Source organism: Vanellus vanellus, assembly GCF_965231255.1.
Source record: "Vanellus vanellus genome assembly, chromosome: 1".
Lineage (NCBI taxonomy): Eukaryota > Metazoa > Chordata > Aves > Charadriiformes > Charadriidae > Vanellus > Vanellus vanellus.
This window is the reverse complement of record NC_138905.1, coordinates 201,047,367-201,073,083: the sequence shown is the minus strand read 5'-3', so window position 1 is coordinate 201,073,083 and position 25,717 is coordinate 201,047,367. Positions and strand designations below refer to the sequence as shown.

General features: G+C 40.1%; 1 protein-coding gene across 1 annotated transcript in view; it reads right to left on the bottom strand.

The window, feature by feature from the left end:
- The window catches only part of MIPEP (mitochondrial intermediate peptidase), a 77,875-nt gene extending 54,029 nt beyond the window's left edge, over window positions 1-23,846 (bottom strand). Inside the window, exons 1-10 of the mRNA XM_082485813.1 lie at window positions 23,652-23,846; window positions 20,059-20,232; window positions 17,311-17,399; window positions 14,993-15,079; window positions 14,008-14,071; window positions 12,039-12,221; window positions 8,104-8,260; window positions 7,632-7,680; window positions 6,933-6,993; window positions 6,263-6,315 (exon numbers count right to left, since the gene is read on the bottom strand). Of these exons, the coding sequence (XP_082341939.1) occupies window positions 6,263-6,315; window positions 6,933-6,993; window positions 7,632-7,680; window positions 8,104-8,260; window positions 12,039-12,221; window positions 14,008-14,071; window positions 14,993-15,079; window positions 17,311-17,399; window positions 20,059-20,232; window positions 23,652-23,828 (1,094 nt within the window). The 5' untranslated portion in view covers window positions 23,829-23,846. The remainder of the gene's footprint in view (window positions 1-6,262; window positions 6,316-6,932; window positions 6,994-7,631; window positions 7,681-8,103; window positions 8,261-12,038; window positions 12,222-14,007; window positions 14,072-14,992; window positions 15,080-17,310; window positions 17,400-20,058; window positions 20,233-23,651) is intronic.
- Window positions 23,847-25,717: the final 1,871 nt, after the last annotated feature.

Below are 25,717 nucleotides of genomic sequence, written 5' to 3'. Positions count from 1 at the left end.
TGGTTATTCTTCAAGAACAGCAGGCTTCAAACAAAAAGGCTGTGTCCCTGTGAAGAACAAAGATGTAGTATGTCATTATAAATAATTGTTTCTAAGCTTGTATGACTTCACTGAGTCTAAATAAAATGCAGACTTTTAAAATCACTTTCATTTAAGCTGTATATTTGGAAGGAAACTAAGACTGTTTTGTGTAGCATGACTTTCATCTATTCTATTAAGAATGCTTTTTATAAACTTGGACATTAGGGATATTTGAGTAAGGATCACTGTTCTTCAGAACACGAGCATTCAGACTCTTAAAAACTGCAAATTAGCTGCTCAGCAAGAATTCATATCAATAGCTATTAAATGTAGTCCCTGATATAGCCTGACTTTTTTTTTTTTTTTTGAGAAAAATTATTATCCTGTTGATGTCCATGAAAATATAGAACACCAAGTTAACTATCTCTAATAAAACAGATTCTCTCAAAACTTTCAAAGAAACTTGAAAAAATCTTGTTAGTGGAAGATAAAAGTGAGATGAACCCCTCAGGTTAACTTAGAGATCAAGACAAGGAAACCCCCTTCCAATTTTCATTACATGCCAGACTATGAAATTTAATTCTTTACCTGAAGGGAGACTCTTAACCATGATTTATAGATGACTCTGGATTTCTTAAAAATAATAATAATAATAATAGAAAGTCTTTGTACTCTCATCAACCATAAACTAGCACCTGTATCTCACATTCCTTTTTTCTTTCTGTTAATTGTACTTCATAGAATATTTTGGAGGAGGTCAGAGGGTAATTCGGAATATTGGCTTGGTATCGACGCTGTACACAACCTTTAGATTTGACTTCATTTTCAAATCAACACCAATTTATTTGTCCTTCCACAATGTTTTGAATAAAGAAATAATTCTTGAAACTTGAATTCTGCTTCACAGCAAGCCTTTTCAATAACTTTCAGGCTTTCCTCCAAAAAGTTTGGACCACTAACTTAGTGGCTGGTAAGTTAAGTGGACTTTTTGCACCTATATTAGCTGATTTAATAGAAGCCATGCCTTCCCTTGCTTACAAACAGATAGTTATAGAAAGTTTTCCTTCTCTCTGAGCACTCTTGTTGAAAGATTTCCTGGTTCTTTTTAAATTTTGCATTATTTTTCCACTTCAGCTTTCAATTTGAACGGAGTGACAGTTTTCTCCCATATTCCGCAAAGGGTCTGGGCTGTTTTTCCACATGGTATTCCCAAAAGAGAACACGCTTTCATAAAACTAAAAATAATTTAACGACAAGCAACTGTAAACGAGTTTGTTTACAAGTAACTTGCACAGCTCACCATTACTTGCAGCTTATAGCAACTTTAGAAACATCCAGAGTCATGGTTAGGTACCTTGGTGTTGTCCCTACCCCTCTGAAAAAACAAACGTGCTGCCCACTCTCCCCTGAAGCCAGCAGCCTGTGTACAGGAGGTGGGTTATTCCTAATTTCTGCTCAGCTGGTCACCCCAAGATCCAAAACGCCTTCAGTTGCTGTGGTGGCTTCTCTTTCCTACACAGCAGGGAACTGGCTCATTCTGGCATTGATTTGTTCATCCCCAAGGCCAGTCTTATTTATTTCTGCAGTCCCAAAGAGACAGACCAGCACAGAGTGCAATACCCTGCAAGCACAGCACAGCTGCGAGTTGAATAAAATCTGGGACATTTTGGCAAAAATCCCAACGGTGAATTACAGCCAGCGAAGTCAGCCCAGCCTGGTAAGCCCCAGGGTTAGGGAAACAGGAGTCAACACCAAATATACTAAGTTCACCGTGATGGTTCTGTGCCTCCGTCAGAAGTGGCTTAAGCATAGTCAATCCCACCTCCAAGGCAAACAGTTGACCTCAAAAGGTGTATTCCAGCATTTTGGATTTTTTTGTGACCTGGAAGAAGTCAGCAAGGCTACTACATCTTTTTGCAAGATCAGGGCCTTGAGAATTATTTATAACTGCAGCTGCACTTACTGAGAAGTAATGGGATTTAATTAATACCATGGTACTTGCCTGCACTAAAACTCAACAGTATTATTTTTATAATACACATATTAGACATCTTCTTACTTGTTGGAGGCTGAAGCATGTTCTAGCATTCACTGTTTTATTACCCTTAGCCTGCCAAAATTCTTGAGGTTCTCCTAATTACTCTATCTTCTTTTAAGATACTACTACCACGAATTTCAGACTTTTGTCTCCAGTTTCTCTTAAAAGTATATTTATACTGACATCTATTTTCTCTGTCACTTAAACTATAGCTACAAAAACATTACACTGTTGTAAGTGTGGGTTTAAAGCCAGAGAGGCTACTTAATGTAATGAAAAAAAAAAAAAGTAAACTATCCTGTTACATCAATGGGAGACTTACACTTTTGAAGTAGGATCAAGTTTCCAGGGAAAAGACTTGGTGAAAGCTGACAGAAACAAAATTATTGTGAAGTTTACAGAAAGAAAAACTTACTCTGTGAATTAAGTCTGGAGCTCCTCCTGCTGTTCAACTTACAAAACAGCAGAAATGGTCAGTAACAACCATAGAAGCAGACTGAAAATAAAGGCAACCTGATAATGACAGTAAATGTCATTAAAATTCAATAGTCCAAACACATAGGAATATCCTAAATTCTTCAGCAGTAAATAACCAGCTCTTAAAACTAATTATGAGGTATCTAACAAAGGATTTGTTTCCTTAATCCTGTCTAATAGAGAATAAACATATATTTAAACATAAAATACAAAAATACATTTAAAATATACAAGATACGGATATAAAACAGACACATTAAAAATATGTCATGAGTTTCAGTGTCACTTGAGACAACTTGATATAGCTGGTTAAAATCTGGAGAACTAAAGAGGAAGGAAAAGCTCACATCTGAATCACATTGTCTAATGTTTGATCACAACATTGCTGGTTGCAAATATGGTCATATAGACCAAAATAGGAAACAGTAAACCTTTTTCAACAGACACAGACACTGTCCTATCTAATATTTCTTGCACCCCTTAGTGGTGCATATTAGAACATATTAGAATGTAGCTAAGTTACTTAATCAAGAACTAAAGCCCTGTAGTCTCTGCCTTTATACCTAGGTTTGTAAAGATAATCTCCATCTTATGTACCTGACAATATCTAGGAAACTATGGTTCTGTACTCAGAACTCACTGGAGCCACAGTGACAACAGTAGTCCAAAAGAAATACCCAAAAACATAGATTTGCTTCCCTTTCAACAAAAACATTTTATTAAGAAAAAAAATTCCTAACAATACAGAAATCTACCACACAAACTACTACTGAGTCCCAAAACACAACAGACAAAAATGTAACCCACACTCTGCACACAGCACTATTAGAAATACGACCACAGCATTTCTTTAAAAGACATAAAGCTAAAAGTAAATTTCTTCCAAAAAAGAGAAACCCTTGAAAAACAAAATTAATCTACTAAACAAAGAATACTAAGAATGGGAGAAATACATGACAGGTAAATATATGTTGTTTGAAAACATATTTTGTCATTCTATGATGCAAATAAAGTAGGATACAGTAAGTAAAAATTAAATCATTTATTTCTGTTATAAATAAATAAAATGAAACACAATACAATTAAAGAAAAAAAAAAACAACAAAAAAACCCAGAAAGTATAAATTCTTTTCGAGGACACACACACACACAAACCAAGGAAAACAACATCACTTTTCCTTAGAGACATAATTTAATACTACAAGATACTTAGATACTTGGCTCAGTTAGAGAGTAATGACAAATAGCCAAAAGTCAAACTCCGGCCAGTATGAAGCTTTGTGACAGCTATGGTTCTCATCTTCCAGTTACAAAAGTGTTGAACTGAACATACCATAGCATCCAAGGTGCATTCAAGGATGTGGTCAAACAGAGGTAAGTACAAATACAGGATAAAGGATAGTGGATTCACTTTTATGTAGACAATAACTGGCAAATAGAACACATCTAAGGCACAGACATTACAAGGTGTAGTCCTGTTCTCTGGTTGTCGTATGAATACTCCCTGACTCCTGCTCAGTTTCAGTCATAAAGCAGAGCCACTGATACTTTGCTGTGCAGAAGTGAGTTTTACCTTTTCAGGGCTGATTACCCAGTACCCTGTTAATTACCTACAATATGGGCAGAATGAATATAAAGCATTGTTAAGACACTGTCAGATCAAAAACTTTGCCCAAAGACAGACCACTATACAGAAAACAGGACAGTGAAAGACCCAAGCCCTTGTTTTTTAGCAAAACACTGCTGCACATGATGGAGAGGAAAACTGCTTTTCCTTCCCTGTCTTGTAGATGTCTCTATACCCGCCGGAGAAAAATACTGCTGCCCAACTTGCAGGGAGAAGGCGTCTGGGCCCCAATCCTGCATTGTAATCAGGGAGGCCCTACATAGGTTTAGATGATTCTTCACACTGATCCAGCTGCCAGACTTGGTGCCTAAATAAATAAAAAATAGATCCATTGCCAGTGACTTGGTCTGTTTTACCTGCAGCTCTCCCTTCATAAAGCTACCATGCAATTCTTAAAGTAAAGTAACTTTATTGGGTCTTTTACCAAGCCCCAGAAGGAAGGAAATACTTTTCTTCCTAACGCCAAAATGAAGAGAATAATCTATATGTGATCAACAGCAACTTAATTACAGTATGGTTAGCTTCATGAGATGATCTAAGAAGGACAATAATACAGTATCAGAAGACACTCCTCCAGGAGGAGAAACAAACAAACAGAGCCTTGTACACCTAACGCTCCAAGCCTTATGGGACACCCTAATTCTGAAAACAGGGAAAGGAGATGCTGTAGGAAATGTAGACAATAAATAGGATACATAGACAATAAATTTCATTAGCATTTGACAGGAATGTTAGGCACTATGTATCAGAAGGTAATCCTTGCTGTTTTGAATACACTGTGCAGGCAAGGTAAAGGAGATCTGTAAACTACAAGATAGTACGTATCTTGAACGAGTATGACAGTGTCCTTGCATAGACTGCTACTCACTGCTGCTAAGATGGGATCTGAAGACAGACGGACCTTAACTCTCCTCCAGTATAACCACTACTTCGTTTCCACTTTCACAGAAGCGTGTCTGCTACCTGTCCAGTTTAAAACAAAAGCAGCCGCAGCCGCTCCCAGGCCATGCCACAAACAAGCAATCCACGCACACCACACACACTGTGGAGTGCTGTGCGCTCCAGCATCAGCTACTGGGAGCAGACCCAGCAACTGGACATCACCCTCACTCCCCTGCATGGCAAGTTCTGCACACCCAGGACATGAGCGTTGCTGCACATACACAGCTCAGTTCCCATCTGAGCGTGCAGTAGCTTAAGACAAGGCCAATACTAGAGCTGCTGCTCATGAAAGTACTGCCTCAGTAACGAAGTACAAGAAAGCAGCAGAACAGCTGGGCCAACTGCTGGCCACCCTTCCATGCCACATTTGTACTACCATAGCTTTTGTAAATTGCTCCTTTAACCAGATACATCCACTCCAAGTTTGGTTAAAGCAAAAACCTACAAATCTGCAGCCAAGGAAGATTTTTCCTCCCCCTCTTGTGAGAGAAGCACAACTTTAAATTATCTTTTCCAACACAGACCTAAAAGGTCATCGCTGCTGATCTAATAAAGGCAACATGCAGGGCTCACGTCTTTCAGAGTTGGCATCTCATTATGTGCAAAGGTCTTGAGCACTATTTAAGTCAGTGTAGAGGATTTATTTCCCAGTCTTTGCAGGAGAGAGGAGAATGAATTCTATCCATAAACAGTGAAAATCTACTAAAGAAGTTGCTATTTCAAGTCTGTAGAAGGGGATGATAGGTACATGTTTAGTAAGAAGTACCATACAGTTAAAATATGAAGAGGAATTGGATTGTATTCAGTGATCAAAATTTGTCTTCAAACATTACTGCAGCTCAGCCAAGAGCTAAAAGCAAAACAAGAACAAGGATTTTCTAGCTGTTCTGAAACCATTTCATCCTCTTATATCTTCAAAGAGGGCTAATACTTCCCCGTAAAACAACAGAAGAGCCAAAAACTTCTACAGGCATTCCAGCAGTAACTAAGAAATGTTACAAACAACTGTCCCACCAGATACTCTTTATTTTTTCATATTGAAATACATCTTCAAAGAAGGAAATCCTGTTTACATTGAGGACTTTCTTTATCCTTATTGCAAGGAATGAAATAAAAGACACTCATTTACATTACAATCACGAACATAAGGAGCTTACCTCTCAGCACGAAGGACGCCACTATAGTAAGGGTGATCCCACGGCATCAGCTTCTGAAAGAGAATTCCAGCTTATAATTACAAGTGAACGCAAAGTAGAAGTTTTGTTTCCTTTGAATATTTTTGCAGTTTTGACAAGTCACAGAACTTTAAAATGTAATGGGAAACATTCAGTGCTAAAAACACCATCAGAAATAGCATCATATATCATAACTTGAAACCTCTTTTTAACATAATGGGACTTCACACCAGATTTCAAGAAATACATTCAATTCAGATAAAAAGATAGACCTAATTGCGTACAGAATTAGGACACATACAATACAATATGCAAACTGGACATACATCTAACCTGAAGTACAGCCTTTATTTTTCAAATGAGTCTATTAATTCAAAACAAAGTAATATTCACTTTCACCACTTTATGTTTTTGTTATCTCAGTATCATTTTGTATAAACCAATAGCTATCTCACACTCAGTGCTTGGTTTTAATACAAATACCAGCTAGGCAGTCAAAAAGCATTTGAAGCCAGAAGACAGTTTCTCTTTCTAATTATACTACATGTAGCACACTAAAATAGAGTTAATTTTCCTTGGAGAACGAGGTTAGCTTATACTATATTTTTAAAAAGAAACAAAACAGAAAACCACACATGAAAATGTAACTTACTGAATTCTGGGGGTTCAGCTTCATTTTCATCTTTGTCATCATTTCAAAATCTTTTTGAGTTCTGAAAAATATTTTTATGATGAAAATGTTAATGAAAGATTTTTGAGCAACGGAATAAAGTATAGAATAATACTGCATCCTAACAAAATGCCCATTATCAGAGATTGATAGTACTCTATAAAATGGCAGTCCCATACACTATGGTAAAAGAATTTTTCCATTCTGCTTCTGTCATTCAGGTACCTTCAAATCAAGTCCCTCTTACTCTGGTTGCACACCTCCAAAGCATTTTCTTTCTTACAATACACCCCATTTATACACAGTGATGAAATTGTTTTGTGCTCTTGGAGGCAAGAAGGACAATCAGGGGAATTTGCTTACAGATGTAAAATCTATGGAGTTGCGCATATGGAGAAAAGACCAGGGGAGGTGTTCTTCAACACTTAAACTTGGCCTTATTGTTTGTTGTTGCCCGCATTTCTTGGCGCATCACTCGTGGCATTCAGTCCTGGGTGTTCTCTGATCATAGACACAGAATTTATTCTAAGCCGATGGCTCCCCTCAGAACTCTGAGAGTCTTGCTTTTTGTTCCATCACAGCATGTAATAAGCAGCACTAACTGACTTATCAGTGCACAGGTCCCTCTATTCTTGAAATAAAGAATATGGTTAGGAAAACAACTTAGTGAAAAAGACACACCTTTTAGACAACTGGTCAGAAAGCTTCTCCAGAAACTGTGTTACCGTCTCTAGAAGTAAAAAGGGGGAAAAAAATAAAAAAGTGAATTCTTCCCTTAAAAGATGTTTACATCAAAACGTTCCAAACAAAACAAGCTGCCTGTTCTTTTTAGAACAACAAACTACTACGCTGACCACTGTGCCAGCATTTCAAGAGAATTTAGTATCACATTTACTTTGTTACATTCTGGAACAATGGCAACTTCATAATCTAAGGAGTGAGCACTGGTTCTGAATAAAAACACTGGTTCCTACTCAGCAAGTGTTGCCATTTAGAAAGCATGAGTATTGCATACAGCAAAAGGTAACTGCAATAAGATACTTCAATGGAAGAAATACGTGTAAACTCAACAAAAGAAACTAACAACTTTTGACCTCATACCTAACACACTGCATTTGATTTCTCAATATGTCCTTCCACACATGCCTTATACCTGGAGTTTTGGCCATTGTTCCCTGAAGAGCCCTGTGGGCAAAGGTGTCGTACCCAACCAGCTGTGCCAGACTGTTTCGACTAGCAAGCAATTCTTCTAAACGGCTCAATTGCTCAGCATTTGGGTAAAGAAAAATCTTGTAAGCAGCTTCTCGCACCTAATAATTAAAAAAAAGTCACATTACTACAGTGCAATCTTTAAGGGAAACAAGTGATGCAATTGAAGATCTGGCATTACAGCCATATTTCACTGATATTGTTGGGAAAAGGCTTAAAGCCTTTTAACAATAGTAATTATGACTGTCTGACAATTACTGCTCTCTTATCCATTAAAGATGGAATGAGGAAATGAAATGAGACAACACAACAGATCAACACTGCCAAAAGGGGTCCTGTTCTCTAGTCCTGTCAACAGTCCCCTTTCTGCTCATTGCCTCCTTCATTCTGCCAACATCTGTGCTTCTCAGATCACTCTGTAGGCTGTCTTAACTCACTAAAACTTCTGAAAATAAACCCAAAAGAAAGCCAAATTGTTCTCTGCACGTCAGTTAAGCAGGCTTATGGAAGGATCTGATAAGAACCAGACACAGGGTCAGGGGAGAAAAAAAAGAGGAAGAGAAAAGCCTTATTTCTTTTGAAGTAGCAAACTATTAGTCTGCCCATCTCCCTAAAGATAATCTCCTGTTCTCCTACTTTCTCCTATTTCTAGTTTAGTTTTTTTTATTACTCTCAAAAAAAGAAATCACCTCAAGCCTCAGAAAAGTTGGTAAATGCTTCTTATGTTTCACAAACCAATTGAAGACAATCTTTATTTTGTACATATGGAATAGGCTTAAGAAATCCAGCAACAACTTATGCTTGTCTTCATTTGAAATAAGCTTCCTTCTTGGATCTTATATCCAACAAGAATGAAGGTCCTGGGTTTATAAAAAATGTGACTATAATAATTCACAAGTCATTTTGTACCTGTTCCATTTCACCAGGCTTTCATTTCAAAAAAAGCAAATCAGTAGGTGAGATGATTCGCCTTCCTTGAACATGGTTCAGCAGTGTGACTTTTCAGCAAAGGACAACAGCTCTATTAGAAAGAGTACAGCCTTCTGGTCCATGGATGTGATTGATTCCCTCTACTTGGTACTATCCAGATTACATTTGGAGTACAATGTCCAGATTTGTGTTCCCCAGGACAAGAAAGACACTGACATACTTGCATGGGTCATGTGTAGGGCCACCAAGATGTTTGGGAGCTGGAGCACATGATACAGAATGGAGGCTGAAAGAGCTGGGTTTGTCCAGCCTAAAGAAAAGGCTCAAAGGAGATCTTCGTCTTTATCTACTTATCAGTAGGGCATAGAGAACAATGGACACAAGTTGGAAGATGAAAAATTCCAATTTGATATCAGGAAAAAAAAAAAATAGTGAGGGTGGTCAAACAGGCTGCCCAGAGAAGTAATGGAATCTCCATCCTTGGAGAGTCTTCAAAACTCAACTGGACATGTCACTGAGAAACCTGATCTACTTGATCCTGCTCTGAACAGGATCAGACTCAAACTGACAAGCTCCAGAGGTCCCTTCCAACCTAAACTATGTGACTTCCCAAGAGCCTCCCAAGAGATCTGACTCAGAGAACTGCACTCTTTAATTGATATATTACTCATAGCTTCAGTAGCAATTCTACAGATCACTCTATTTTTTAGGACAAGTGTTTATAGATGACACCCAATGAGTGGTATTCCTTTATTTACATCTTATCAGGGCCATAATTTAATTAATTTTTAATTTCTTACACAAAATAAACATTACAGCTTGGGTTCTACCACAGTAAGCTTTTCTTTTTCATGACAAACAAGATTTCAAAGTTGCTTCAATTATTTAACTCTATAGTAAGTGAAAACAGAACACTTGAGTGTTTTCAGACATCTGAGTCATATCTAAAAAACTAATGAACCACTGTCACATTTCAAAGAGTTTAAATTAATTTTCAATTTATAAACAAACTCTGAATGAATTCTTTTTAGAAAAGCATCATCAACAATAACTAAAATATGACCACTGAGGATAATTCAGGTTGGATGGGACCTCAGGAGGTCTCTAATCCAACCTCCTGCACAAAGCAGGGTCAAAAACGAAGTAAAACCAAGTTGCACAAAGCTTTTTCCAGTAACGTCCTGAAACCCTACACAAATGGAGAGACAGCATGACCTCTCTGTTTTACTAATTGGGTATCCTCATCAGGAAAATCTTCTCCAATTGGCATTTCTCACTTCAACTTGTTGCCACTTGTCCTCCTGTCACTGTGAAGAGCCTGGCTCTATCTTCTCCATTATATCCTCATAGGTACTGGCAGACTGCTGTCAGGGTACCCCAAGGCCACCTCTGCTACAGTGTGAACAAGCCCAAATCCCTCAGCCTCCCCTCACACTGCAAGCACTCCAGTTCTTGGCCATCTTGGTGGCCTCTGTTGAAGTTACTCCTGAATAATAATGAGTAAAGAGCTCTAATCTCTTCCCTTAGTCTCTGGCTCTGCCCCTGTTCATGCAGTTCGGGATACCTTTGGCCTTCTTTGCTGCCAGGGTCACTGCTGGCTCATGCTCAGCTTGCTGCTCGCCAACCCTCTGGGCCTTTTTCACAGATCAAACCCAGCCAAGCAGTCCCAGCCTGTACTATTGCCAGGAAATCTCCCTTTCCAAGTGCAGGACTTCGCATTTATCCTTCTTGAATTATCTAAGATTCCCACTGGACTATTCCCTCAGCTTCCAGGCCACTCTGAATGTCAGCCCTGCCCTTCAGTGTATCAATTCTTCGTCCCAATTTGGTATCACCTGCAAATCTGGTAGGCAAGCACTCTGTCACCTCCTATAGGTCATTGATAAAGATGTGAAATGGGAGAGGTCCCAGGACAAACCCCTGCAACACTTCTCTCATTACCAGCCTTCCAGTAGAGTACAACACTTCAATCACTACTCTCTGAGTCTGATCACAAAATGAGTTTTTTTAACCTGGATTGTCCACCAGTCCAGACTGTAATGTTAACTTGGACTGCGCCATTAATCTTCCTAGGGATCAAAGTGAAGCTAAGTTGCCTGTAGTTCCCCAATTTGGAGGCTTCTGGCCTTTCTGAAGGTGGGTGGAATATATTATTTCCAGGGTTCTTCCCTGATCTTCACAGCCTACCAAAGACTGCAAGTCTTTCAAGGACAATAGGCAGTTCTCTCTGGACCCTTGGATGCAGCCCATCTGGTCCCAAGCACTCGTACAGATCAAGTTCTCTCAAGTAATCCCAAACTGGATCCTCATCTACTCCTGGTTGTTCTTCTCTTTGAACCCCTTCACTAAGCACAGTGGGCTGGAAGAACTCACTGGTGAACACTGTGGCAAAGAAAGCAATCAGCACCTCAGCCTTATGTGTCTGCTGCCACTAAGTCATACACCTTACTTACTACGTCCTGTCTGCTATCTTTTGGAGATGAAGCTTTGTCACGAGTTCCCTGTTTGCCAAGCCTGGCTCCTGACTACAACTGCTTGGCTTTCTAAATACCAGGATGCGCCGCTACTGAGTATCTTAGTATCCTCATGTGCTTGGAGGATGCTATCTTTAAAGAACTGCCAGCTTTCTTGAGCTCCTTTACCCTTCAGAGCTGCATCCCATGAGATCTCACCTCCCAGTTTACTGAATAAGCTGAAGCCTGCGTGTCTGAAATCCAGGGTCTGTATTCTGCCCCTCTTCTTCCTCGATCCATTCAAGATCTTCACCTCATAGCTGCTACAGCGAAGGCTGCCGTTGATTATTATGTTCTAAAACAGTTCTTTCTTGTTAGGCAGAACATCATCATCATAAACTGCATGCATTTGCCTCAAATTATTAAAATATTATTAAAATAACTGATAGGCACTTCTGCTATAGAGTATGCCAAAGCAAACTTGGGGAATACACACCAGATCATCGGGACAATCAGCATGCAGACCAGCAACTTGTAAGTAATTGCCTTCAGCTGTAAAATTATACCGAATATGCTCTGGCAAAACATGTTTGTCAATCTTGTTGGGAAGGTGAGTTCCTGTCAGAAATTCATTACATAAATCCAATATTCTGACGTTGAGGTTGACTGCCTTTTTACGCTGTAAGAAAAATAAAGTACAAAATACATAATATCTTCAGACATAGTACAAGCAGAACTAAAGTTTCTAAAACCTAAAGGACATTTCCAGAAATTAAGCAGAAAATGCAACATTTAAGATTAGAGCTACAGCATCGACAAAATCCTAATGTAGGGCTGAAGTCAACAAGATCAGATGCTCATACAGATCTATAATTTCATACAGGATTGAAATTTGAAAGAAAATGCCTCTGTTTCAGCAGCAAGAAAATGTACAGTGGAGTTTAGGTAGAATTTACATAAGCTTTGCTAGTGGCTTGAAAAGCATTTATAAACTATGTGTAATATGATTGCTATGTAAAACACAGAGGAGAAAAAAAGAAGCATCACTGAGATGGATAAATCCTACTAGCATCCTGAAACAGGTACAGTATTACAGTTCTCCTGTTACTGTTCATATTGCACTATTTTCTGGAGACCGCAGGGCATTTTTGGTATTTCAACATTTCCCTGAGGAGTTTGTGATGTAGGGTTTTATCACCATCAGTACAGTACTTCACACATTTAACCTTACTGTAAGATTTGCTTCAGTGAACTTGAGAGTATGCTCTCTATTGCCTGTGGGTTCATAGTTCAAAAGAAAAGGCTGAGGGTACAGATACAACAGAGTCCAAAGAATAACAAACCTGCAGATCTCTCTGCTCTCATTCCACCTTTACTCATTAAAACACATCTTTTGAGTTTTATTTTACAAAGCAGAAATCCTTTGTATCAGAAGTAAATTTCAACTTACAATAGTGAAGGATGTCTAAAGTTCAAAATGAGAATTGAAAAGAAACACTAAGCAGCAAGCAATAGAAGGAATAGGCAGAGGAAGAAGAGGAAAACATGCAAAAATAAGGGGCAACTGAACTTTTAACTGAAAGGGGATGAAGCACCATAGAACCAATAGTCAAATCAGAAATAAACCCCGGAGTCCAAGTTTCAGAGTTGTTCTTTGTACAAAGTAATTGTAAAAATGTGTTCTAGAAGCATTTTCCAAGTCACAAAACACCATCACATGCTCTTCAGAGTAACTTTACCACATGAATCTGGTAAAAGAACCTTCGTACAGATCTTTTTCGGGGGGATGACTCAAATAAAAAAGGTATTAACTTTATACACGGCCATGAGCTATGAACAGACATCCAACAGAGCATCCATACCACAAAGCATGGTGAAAGCTAATGGTTTTGGCAAATCCAACAGTAACTACTGCAAAAGCATGTAAAAGCTCCAAGACGTGTAATCAGACCGTGCCCAGACATTCAGTTGTGCACAAAATCTACAACTTCTGGTTATGTGAGTGCCAAAGGAAAGCTTGGACACACACCTGATCCCTTCTAAAACACTCTACTTGATTAACCTGTCACCACAGCGCACAGGGTGCTGCTTTTACCCCTTTGTAAATAAGTTGGTCAGACAGCTAAGCGCTCATTTTAAATATCTGCTGCAGACACCAATCAAAGGAAGCAGGCTCCCAGGTCTTGCTTATAACTCTTCAGAACAGACAAAGGAATGATGAGGGGCAAACTGGGAAGAACAGCCAATTAATGTCTAAAACAACATTAAAAAACACACTTTAGAAGTGATTTAAAATAGACAAAATTAATCACTTCTGAGAAGAATTAATCACTTCCACAGAGGACATTGGGAATCTTGGGAGGACAAACTGGCCCAGAATCACATGATTCATGTTCCACGTGTTTCATTATCTGGACTTTGGTAGTCAGGCAAATTTCTGTTCATATATTATAGCCAAAAATTACCTTTTCTTCATCCAAATGAATGCCGCTGATCTCAAAATCAAACATAAAAAGTTCTGCCACTCGCCTAAAAATACAGTAAATCCCCATTAAAACAGCCTCATTTGATAGCACGCACAATTTCTTAACAGATTTCGTCCACAGTAGTTATTTAGGGTTAATGTCTTTTACAGAGAATAACAATACTGATATAACTGTGTTGTTATTCACACAAACTTCCTATGTTTTAGGTACTCAACTCACTGAAATAGGATTTTTCCTTTGTAGTTATTTCAGTCATCTGCATTGAAAATATCCTTCAAAATAATTCCACTACATTAATCTAGGTGTTTAACAAATTTGTGCAAATTACCATTTTAATTTGACACTTCATTTATTCTAACAGATCAGAAAAACACCTCTTCAAATCTAACATCCTTGATCATGGGGAAAAAAGGAAGAAGGAAGTAACTTAAACATTAATCTTGTCTAACCATGTCAGCGAAGAAATAATTCCAAACTATAACTGAATAAGCAGCTAATAAAACGTTTTACAGCAATCATAAACTAAGCTTTATATAAATATACTGATAATCTGATTTTGAAAGATATAAATAAGTTTCTATAAACTGAAATCAAGTTATTTAGTCTGTTTCCTACTTTTACAGCTAAAAATACTGACATATGCACAACAGTACAGCACCTCATTTTAATCAAAATGGTGTTATTGAAGAAAATCTTAAGTTCTCATTTTTTTGTTTTTGCAGATCTCAGTTATCCATCTTAAACATATCTTATGCTTTGGGCACAGAGACATTCTCCAAGACCACAGAACTACAAAATTCCTAACTCCTGTGCAGGTAATTTTGTAGTGACTAATAAATTAGTAACAGAAACGTGGTATGTTTTCCAGTTGTATTAGATAATTTAATAAAACATGAAAATATAAGCAAAATAAGGAATGATATATACTATCAAAAAATCTAAATCTATAAGCATTAATAAGTACCTGGTTTCTGGATCTAGAGAACTCATAACAACTTCATCAGCTAGTAGACGTCTCAAACTCTGACACAGTTCAACATCTGTATTTAATCTGGAAAAATACAGAGTAAAAGAATCATGCATTAGCAACAAACACTAATATTTCAGTCTCTTGGTATTACTTATTCAAAGACAGAGCTTAATATTTACTGAAACAATATTAAAACCCAAGGACTTAATTTTCAAAATGCTTTCTCGTTCACAATCACACTTAAACACTACAAAATGTGTACACAAAAGATGTGTGGATAAACTGACACGGAAACAGCTCTTGTGCATCCAGTAGGAAAATACTTCTGGATGGCATTTTGTGGCAAATATGAGTAAGTCTAAGAATGACAGGTTATTTTTTATGCACCAAGATAACCACAGTGAGACCGTAAAGGTGAGAACTGTTTTCTAACCCTTATTTTGAAAGGACTCAGACTCCATTAAACAAAAATCTGTGTTCAAGTCTGCCATCAGATAAACGTGCTGCTGGCTGCCACTGAAGTAGACCGAGAGCTTACTATCCCCAGAACATTTCCAGATACTCATCACTGTCCCTGTGCCAGGCAATACTTGTCCATCAGATTTGCTGGCATGTCAACTACAAGTATGTATGTTGACTTGGATTATTGGGTGGGAATCACAGTGGGAAATGAAACACATACATGTACATCAGCATAGCTGTGGTGGGCAACAGCCCCCAGTCTGACAGTCTTGAACATTAACTTCTTAAATCAGCTAAGGAAGCCTCAGGAAGCCTCTGCAGCCAGATTTATAAAATGAATTTAATAATTTCCAATACCCAGTTTAGAGACAGAAGAAGACATTGCATCATGCCTGTACTTCAGAAAAGCCTCTGTAGAGAAGGTGCTAAATCAGAGGCCCAGCACTCTGTCAAAAAGCAGCTAAAAGCAGATACCTATTGTTAGCAGTTCCTGAGGGATACCATTTGCCCATGAAAATGAACATTCAACAATAGCTAGTTTTGAACATTTACAATAGTTTATGAACCTCTCAGGTTAATTTGTGAATACTTTCTTCTTTCTACAATTTTTAAATCTGAAGTGGTATTCAGATATTAAAGCCATATTGTTCTAGATGGTGTGCTCAGTCTGTCTTGAAAAATCCAGTTTCAAGCGAGCGATTTCCCAAACACACTGTCAAGACCAAAGCAACAATTTCTGCTGAATTTAATCTTAGAATTCTCTTTTTAGCCAGCCATGTTAGTCACAAGGCTGACTAAACAAACTGATGCACTACTGTGCTTCTTAGAGTGCAAAAGGCTTCACTGCCTCTGCACCTTACTGTGGGACACCAGGTCAACCAGTCTGCCTCCACTGTTGGGAATCCTGAGGGAAGCAGCAGACTCTTGGTCACCTTCACAGTACTGCTTGGTAAAGCTTTCACTTAAGAAGGCTACTCCTGAATGTCACGGGAAGGGAAGATACTGAAAGGACGCTGTATATGGAAACTAAAGATCACCACATTTCCATCTTCTCAGCAGCAAGAGCAGAAGAGAAGCAAATCAATTCACTGTAGTCAAGGTCCACGAGGTAACTTTCAGGATTTAGGTTTTTAAGATACTTTTAAAAAAAAAAAATGAAAAAAAAAGGACGCAAAGAAGAGCCAATCTTCAGAAACAGAAGTCTTTAAGAACATGTTCTATGAAATGGAGTTTTAAATAAAGCAGAAGTGTGCCAGGGTACACCAGGCATATATCACAGCCCTAGGCAAACACATCCTCAAACACTCATTTTAATGGGAGACTGTCCTTTCCTCTTTCACAAATCCCACTCACTGGCTGGAATTCAAGGGGTCAGCAAGCCAGGAGAAAAAGTGTTGTGAAATATAGAATCATTTAGAATCATAGAATCATTTAAGTTGGAAAAGACCTTTAAGATCATTGAGTCCAAACACTGACAGCTTATATAACAGCTTAAATCTTAAAAACAAATTAGCATTTTGTACATATGCTTTACAACAGCTAGTTAACTGTCACAAGTCCTAGAAAAATGTAGCTTTGAGTCTTTGACGGGTTTAGATGACACAGAGTCAGTTGGTAACTTAAAAACTGTTCAGAACATAAATTGAAACTAAAATAGAATAACCTTTCATGAGATACTGTGACAAAGCTAAATCCCTAAATATCTGTAACAGCAAGACTGACACTTTGTTCTCAGGTTCAAATCCTTCCTACATATTTTTTTGGTGATTGCTGTTTTCATAGGTGATCATACAGTAATTTTTAAAGATGCATATGGAGACAGAAAAAAAAAAAAAAAGAAGAAAACATACTTCTCTACCACGGTACCAATGTTTCTGCAAGCTTCTTCAGCAGCCTCTCTGAATGCAAAGTCAGGATGGGCAATTTTCACAAAATCAGCCTGACATAGTAGAAGAAGAAAACAGTGAGGCAAAAAGACAAATAAAAAAATCTTGAATTATAAGCAAAGCTGCACTCAAGTAGTTCCACTTACATTAACATTTATTTCTACAGTTCTGTGCAAGCTATTCGCAGAATTTGGTTTTTTTCTAAAAAATAAAGTTTACTGAAAACTGTGCTGACAACTATTAAACCAGACAGTGAATGCATCTTTCCAAAAAGTATCTTTAATCCATTCACTTCTTAAAAACATTTTTAGTATGGTTTGGGTATTAGAGTCCTTAAAACACAGATACTCCAATGGATTAAAAATCTTTTGTAATAACATTTAAAAACTAAAATTAATGGTTAAGAAGAAAGCACACCACAAAACGTGGGTAAAGACTTTGTTTTCAAACCCTGTTTACTCTTGTGTATAGACCATCAAGTTATGCTTTGGCATCATTACCTAGTAGGAATAAATATGTTTAAAGAGAAAACCCAGAAGTTCTTTTGGATTCAGAACAGGGTTTTTATTTGACTTACAAATTTTTAGTAAGTTTCCAAATTCTTAAATGAGTTCAGAAGGCTAGAAGGATGCTAAAAGGGGGCTGGAGAGCTAGGGGCTTCCATGACTGCCAACATGAATTCAGGGAGGTTCTGGCATTGAAATGATAAAGAACTAAAGATTAGGAATATATATTCAATTAAAGATTAGCAATACATTGAAGACATTCAACATGATTTTACAGGAACTAAATGAAACAATCTTGATTTTGTTTAACAGTATGATTGCAGTTTGATTGAAAAGGCAAACTTACAAATGTTATACACTTAAGATTTTTACTTCTTAGAATCCCTGTTTAAAATCCTGTATAATATTGACAGAATGGGTGCTGAATGGGAGATCTCAAAATTCCTGCCAACATTTAACAATGACCAAATTGCTTCTAGACAGAGCTCTGCAAACTCTGCATCTTTGAACGTGTAAACCTGAAAATAGTACATCGGAGGTAATTTTAACTCAGCAAACTGATACAAAACTATGACCATTTAATTCTGATATTAGTGTTTTAGTTAGATATTGATTGATTGATTAAGAGGAGTTAGAGATCTGCGTGCGGTCACAGGACCATGATCTCATTGCAATTACTGAGATGTGGTGGGATAGCTCACATGACTGGAACGCTGTCATGGAGGGCTATGTTCTCTTTAGGAAAGATAGGCCAGTGAGGCGAGGTGGCGGAGTCGCCCTTTATGTGAGAGAGCAACTGGAATGTATCGAGCTCTCCCTGGGAGCAGATGAAGAGCAAGTTGAGAGCTTGTGGGTAAGGATTAAGTGGCAGAGTAATATGAGAGGCACTGTTGTGGGTGTCTATTACAGGCCACCTGATCAGGATGGGGAAGTTGATGAGGCCTTCTACAAACAGGTGAAAATCACCTCACAATTGCAGGCCTTGATTCTCATGGGGGACTTCAACTACCCTGATATCTGCTGGGAAGGCCACGCAGAATGGCATGTACAGTCCAGGAGGTTCATCCAGTGCATTGTTAACTTTTTGGCTCAGGTGGTGGAGAAGCCCACCAGGAGAGGTGTACTACTGGACCTAGTACTGACTAACAAAGAAGGACTGGTGGAGGATGTTAAGGTTGGGGGCAGACTGGGCTGCATTGATCATGAGAAGATTGAGTTTAGGATTAAGTGCAGTATACACAAAATGACAAGTAGGGTTGAAACCTTAAACTTCAGGAGGGCTAACTTTGATGGCTTCAAGGAATTGCTTGGACAAATCCTATGGGAGAGGGCTTTAGAGGGTAAGGAGGCTCAAGAGAGCTGGCTGCTATTTAAGCATCACTTCATCCAAGCTCAGGATCGGTGCATCCCGAAGAGCAAGAAGTCAGGTAAGGGAAGAAGGAGACCTGCATGGCTGAGTAGGGACCTTCTGAAAAAGCTCAGGTGGAAGAAAGGAATTTACAATAGGTGGAAGAAGGGGCTGACCGCATGGGAAGAGTGTTGGGCCTGCTTCCTTCAAACAAAGAGTGATGCTTTGATAAAAGATATACTTTGGGCAAACAGTCTCTAGAGAGCAATACGAAGTGCTCCATTAAACTTATCATTCTGTGACAGAGAATATCAGATCAAGCACTCTAATTGTGTGGACCACAGAAAATGCAATCGAGGAAATATCTGGATTTTTTCTTGTGTTAATAAAAGGCAATACCATTTAGTTTCATCTGCTGCTCTTAATCTGTAAGATTCACATATAAACTTTCATAACTTAAAACCACATGTTTTGCAACCCAAAATTTAACTTTGAGAGCAATCCCCTGTTTTCCATAATGTAAGTGATGCTGGAAAGCTTATGTATTAATATTACAACAGAAATACAATTCTGATTTCACTGTTACTTTTCTTGTTGTGGCCTTTATACTATTTTTACGTCTGTCTTATAATTAACTGGACAGTTGGACAGGATTTGTAGTTACCTATCATTCAGTAAAAGCCTTTGTAATTAATTTCCAATCAACTTAATTTTCTGTCTTAATACAGAATTTCACAGGGCTGATCTACTATTTACTGCAGTCCAGAAAATCATAAAATGGAACAAGGTGGTGTAAGCTTATTAAGTCAGTCAGTTTAAAAGAAATTGCTTCAAGTAATAAAGGAAAAAGTAACTTACCAAGTCTGCTACTCTGCACAAGGCATCTGAAAGCTGATCAAAGATCATTACGGTCTCTGGCCCAGGTGGTGTTGAACACGCCTTCTGGACTAGCTGTTCCGATTCTTGCAATGCTTTGTCCTGTGCTTCTTGAAATCCTTCTGGACAGCTCAGTTCTGGAACACCAAACAGACCCTGCAATGCAGAACACAATGAAAACACATCACTATTACCCACCTCAATTTCTGCCCCTTTGTTTCAGGATGGAATTATCACTACAAAATTTATTAGAATGACCCTAGCTAGCAAATTGTGGCACTTCACCAAAACATTACCACGAGTATCTTTGTAGAGAGAATAGTCACAAAATCAGTCAAAGACGCTGGTATCACACATCATCATTTCACAGAGCAAAACCTCACTGAGGTTCTTTTAGGCAGATTGTTCTCAGCAAACTTTGAGTTTGGCATCAAACCCTCACAAATTCTCCTCTTCCACCCCACAACCTCCTACACCATACTTTTCTCAAAGCATTTTTTTATCTTGCTTCCAAAGCATGGGCACTAGACAAATCATAGGAAGTCCACTTACTTTCCGAAATGAGGGAAAATCATCCCTCTGAAGCAAAAGAGACTTATTAAGAAATGCAAGGACTAAGCAAAACAGTGAATGAGTTGGCCAGCAGCCCTAGGTATCAATGGACTACAGGTAATAGGACAGTGGTCTCAGGCTCATTAAATGGGCCCCAAATATTGGCACCAAATCTCAAAGGAATGATCAGCAACAACTCAAAAATGTTATGATATGAAGTTTTATTCCTGAAGTTCTTATCAAGCCTGGCCCTGTCCAACAAGGCAGGGTAAACACACTGACTTGGGCAGGGTAGGCACAGACAGCAGTTATGTTCTGCATTTGTGGAAGAGACTTAGAGAGGTCCTATTGCAGATCAAACAAAATTGCTAACACTACCTGCTAGAGAAGTTCCACAATACAGACCTACAACAGTAAAAAACCATTAAAATAAAACAGCATCTCTGCAAGAATACACTCCCTTTGCAACCACCCAACTGCAACATGAACATCTCCTTACCTCCTAACTACAGCATCTAACAGTAGAAGGTACATGATTTCACATGAGATCCATCCCTTCCCAAATTTAACTTAAGCATCTAAAAACCACAATCTGGATTTCAAAATCTGCAAGCCAGTCACTTTACAATGCACCCTCTCCACACTATGTTATAGCAGTCAGTTGCAGGTTTGCATGTAGCTTAGAAGTATTTATCCCAATAAATTAAAAGCTGCAAATTCACTTGCTAAAACTGCTTTTTTTTTTTTTTCCTGATGCTGTTGCTATAAGCTGACCATCCTAAGACAGAAACCCTTTCTTCACACTTCCCATGTTTTACTTTATTATTTGGGAACAGTAACTGGATTGAAATGAACAATGAAAAAGATATTTTTATATATATACACATGTGTATATAAACACATGCACACAAACATAAGAACACAGGAAGTTCCGTTCAAATACACGGAAACAGTTCTTTACGGTGAGGGTGACAGAGCACTGGAACAGGCTGCCCAGGGAGGTTGTGGAGTCCCCTTCCCTGGAGATTTTCAAGACCCGCCTGGATGCAGTCCTGAGTAATGTGCTCTGGGCAATCCTGCTTTAGCAGGGGAGTTGGACTAGATGATCTCTAGAGGTCCCTTCCAACTCTGATAATTCTGTGATTCTGTGATTCTGTGATAAATATATCTGTACCACACCACCCTTCGATAATGCTTGCTGTACAAGAGACTCAAGGTTGCCCCTTCACGCAGACCCTCAGCCAGCTGATGCAGTGTTCTGCAATGTCCCAGAGAGCTCCTGGCCTTCCTGCTGTGCTACATCACCACTCACCCTCCAAGTGAGCTCCTCCTGTGCATGTAGTCTTCTGTGAACAGGAGGTATCCCCTCTAAGAGATAAATTAGCCATGGGGCTCCTCTTACATATGACACCAAGTTTGACATAAAAATTAAAAAATTACAAAAAAATGAAGCCTGGTGCAGGTCCCTGTGTTCTTCAATGGTGTGGCTGTGCGGCTGCAGCATTATTCTCTGTGCTTGGCCTCGGCATTTACACCCTACCTGTCACAGCCTCTTTGAAAGCCTGAAACACGCATCTCTATTCCCAAAGAACTCTACAACCTCTCCATGGGCCAAGCAAATCCAGGAATCATTCCCTAGAGCAGGCAAATGTACAATATTTGACTGGATTATTTCCTGGAGGAAGATTTACATCAGTGTAGTCACAGAGGCGGGAGAGACCCAAGAAAACTTTCCCAAACAAGTGCTGGATTATAAAGAGAGGTCAGATTTCTCTTCACTGAATCCCTTAGTCCCAGAGGCTTCACCAGCCTGGGGATCACAGCAGAAATAGCTGAGTCAGCACAATAACACCTGGATTTTACAAGCATTAAGTACTCTGCCTACCTGCATGCAGTGAGCCATTGAAAATGCACACCCTAAGCTGTCCAGGAACTTTGTTTAGATTCCCAGGACTTTCATTAACAAACCTACCTGACTCACCCTAAAAAGAAATAAATCAAAAAGCCTCAGCGTCACCAACCCAGCAAACAAATGCTTTTCTGCCACAAGCAACTGAATGTCAAGAATGATATACATGCAATAGGATGTCAGCAGTCTAACTGATTTTGAAGCACTGCCAAAGTGCATTGCCCCTCTACTCCACTCTGGTGAGACCCCATCTGGAGTACTGTGTCCAGCTATGGAGCCCTTAGCACAGGAAAGACATGGACCTGTTGGAGCAGGTCCAGAGGAGGGCCACAAAAATGATCAGCGGGAGAGAATACCTCTCCTATGAAGACAGGCTGAGAGAGTTGGTGGTGTTCAGCCTGGAGAAGCGAAGGCTCCAGGGAGAGCTTATAGCAGCCTTTCAGTGCTTAAAGCGGGCTTAAAAGAAAGAAGGGGACAAACTTTTTAGCAGGGCCTGTTGCAATAGGATAAGGAGGAATGGCTTTAAACTAAAAGAGGGTTGGTTTAGACTAGATAAAAGGAAGAAAGCTTTTACGATGAGGGTGGGGAAACATCAGAACAGGTTGCCCACAGTGGTGGTCAATGCCCCATCCCTGGAACCATCCAAGGTCAAGTTGGACCGGGCTCTGAGCAACCTGATCTAGTGGAAGATGTCCCTGCTCATTGCAGGGGGGTTGGAGTAGATGACCTTTAAAGGTCCCTTCCAACCCAAACCATTCTATGATTCTACGACACTGACAGATTAAAAAAGACACAGGCAGGTAAGAGCTGGAAGGGGTAATGCATATACCTATGTACACATGGTCTCTACTGAGGCTCTAAACAAATGTTTCAATAAACGAGGCTGTGATTATTAAACTCTTGTGCGCCCAGAAAACAGAACGAATTCTTCATTAGAACCCAAACAAACCCTTACAATGATGTAACCGCGCTATCCTCTGAAACACCCCCGCCTGCCCCCGCCAGTCACAAGCTGTAAAGTCACAAATTACACGAAGGACGAGCAACCCGCAGGGCTGCCGGCGGCCAGGGCCGCCTCCTGCCCGCAGCGGGCCCTTCCCCTCCCGCCGCTCACCGTCTCCCTGCCCGCCGCGCCGCCGCGCAGCTGCTGCGGCTGCTGCTGCTTCGCATCGAAGGCGGCGCCTACCGGGCACCAGCTGGTGCTGACGGCCCGGCGGCCCGGCCCCGCCGCCCGGCCCCGCACCACCCGGCCCAGCGCCGCCGGCAGCGCCCGCCGGCAACCGGCCAGCATGGCGGAGCGGCGCGGAACGGGCCTCCACGGGCAGGCCTCGGCGCTCCCGACTCGACCGCGCGTCCGGGCCGAGGGGAGGAGGAGCAGGAGGAGGAGGAAGGAGGAGGAGCGGCGGCGGGCACGGCGCGGAGAGAGGCTCTCCTCAGTCCGCCCGCCCGCCTCTCGCGCTCCCGCCCCGGCTGTGCCGGGGCGCAGGCGGCCTCTACGAGCGTTTGTGGCCTGGCCCGGCCCGCTGCTACGGGGGGGAAAGGGAAGGAGGGGAAGGGGGAGAAAGGAGGAGAAGGAGAAGGAGAAGGAGAAGGAGAAAGAAGGAGAAGGAGAAGGAGAAGGAGAAGGAGAAGGAGAAGGAGAAGGAGAAGGAGAAGGAGAAGGAGAAGGAGAAGGAGAAGGAGAAGGAGAAGGAGAAGGAGAAGGAGAAGGAGAAGGAGAAGGAGAAGGAGAAGGAGAAGGGTCTGGTGGGCACCGGGGCCACGGTGAGAGGAGGGGCCTCCACCCACTGAAATTTCTCCTACATATTTCCCAATTTAGCCTAAGGCCATTTTAAAGCTTTTTTTTTTTTTGGTCTAGATGTTCCTACAACACAAACTTAATGGCTTATGGGAAAAAAAAAAATTCTGAGGGGAAAATTCACATAGCCCTCTCCTCTGTACTCCAGCCCTCGTCGCTGTAACTCAGGTGAGGTGAGAAGTGCTGCCATCTTGCCTGCAGAAACCCACCTTGCCGTGTTCGGTTTGAGTCTGTTATTTGCACTGGATGTGTCTGCGCTTCCCTGCCTCCCTGGCAGCGTTGAGGGTGATGGGAAGTTAACCCTCGTGCTCCTACATAGCATTTGTGCTGAGTTTCCTGATGCTGACCCATGCCTGTTGGCACCTCTGCTTTATTTTCTTTTAAGGGGAGGGAGCGAGATTTAGATTTATTATATTTCTGAGGTTTAGGAGAAAAGGGAAAAAAGAAAAAAAAAAGTCTGAGAAACGTCTCTTATTTCAGACCTTCGGCTACAAAGAGAGCAAAGAACCATATTTAAAAGCTGTAAAATCAGCCCAGCTGCAACAAAACTCCCCTGTGCCACAGAGCAAGCAGCCCCTGTGGAGGTATCAAACTACACTAATTCCAAGTCTAAAAATTATTTTGAAATGGTTAGGTGCAAACTAACCCAAGTTTCAAGTCCATCTACATCTAGAAAGATATAAACTGGCTTGGAAGTAACTGCTGCTTAATTTTTATACAAGATGGCAGGGACTCACACGCGGTAATTCCAGAACTTGAAATTTTGTCTGTTATTTCGTCCCACTTTCTTTTACAACACTTATCCTTCAGAAGAGGTGCACGCACCCCTGTGTAAGTACAGTATGTCACCAAACCAGTGATGCATCAAGCCCAGCACCATAGACACTGAAGAGTTGTCCTCTCTTGTGCAGAAGCCGTTCCTGAAACCAACTGTCCCACAACTGCAGCCTTAAAAATGGTTTATGCACATTAGGAACTTTTTTTAATTTGAGTTTTAAAAACAAAGCTGACAACAGTAGATTAGGACAGTTTAATGAATAAACACTTGGTACCTTGTAACTGGGACAAGAAGGCGTTTAATTCAAACTCTTCCGAGTATGGCTCTGAAGCCCTGTGCTCTGTCTTAGCAGCTGGTCTTGAAAACTTCAGCACGATAAGTTGTGCAATGAGCAGTTGTGGGCATAATAAGGCCTGGTTTCCTACAGATATAAGTAGTGTGATCCTGCACCTTCCCACTATGATGAATTCAGCCGTCAAAAAGTATTTTACTCAGCTTTTCGGGAGATGCCTAACTGATCCCCAGCTGCCCTGTCCTACATCTCCCTTTCAGCCCTCGGTGTACCTCCCTGGATGATTTCTGTTCTCCATTGAATCCAGTAGAA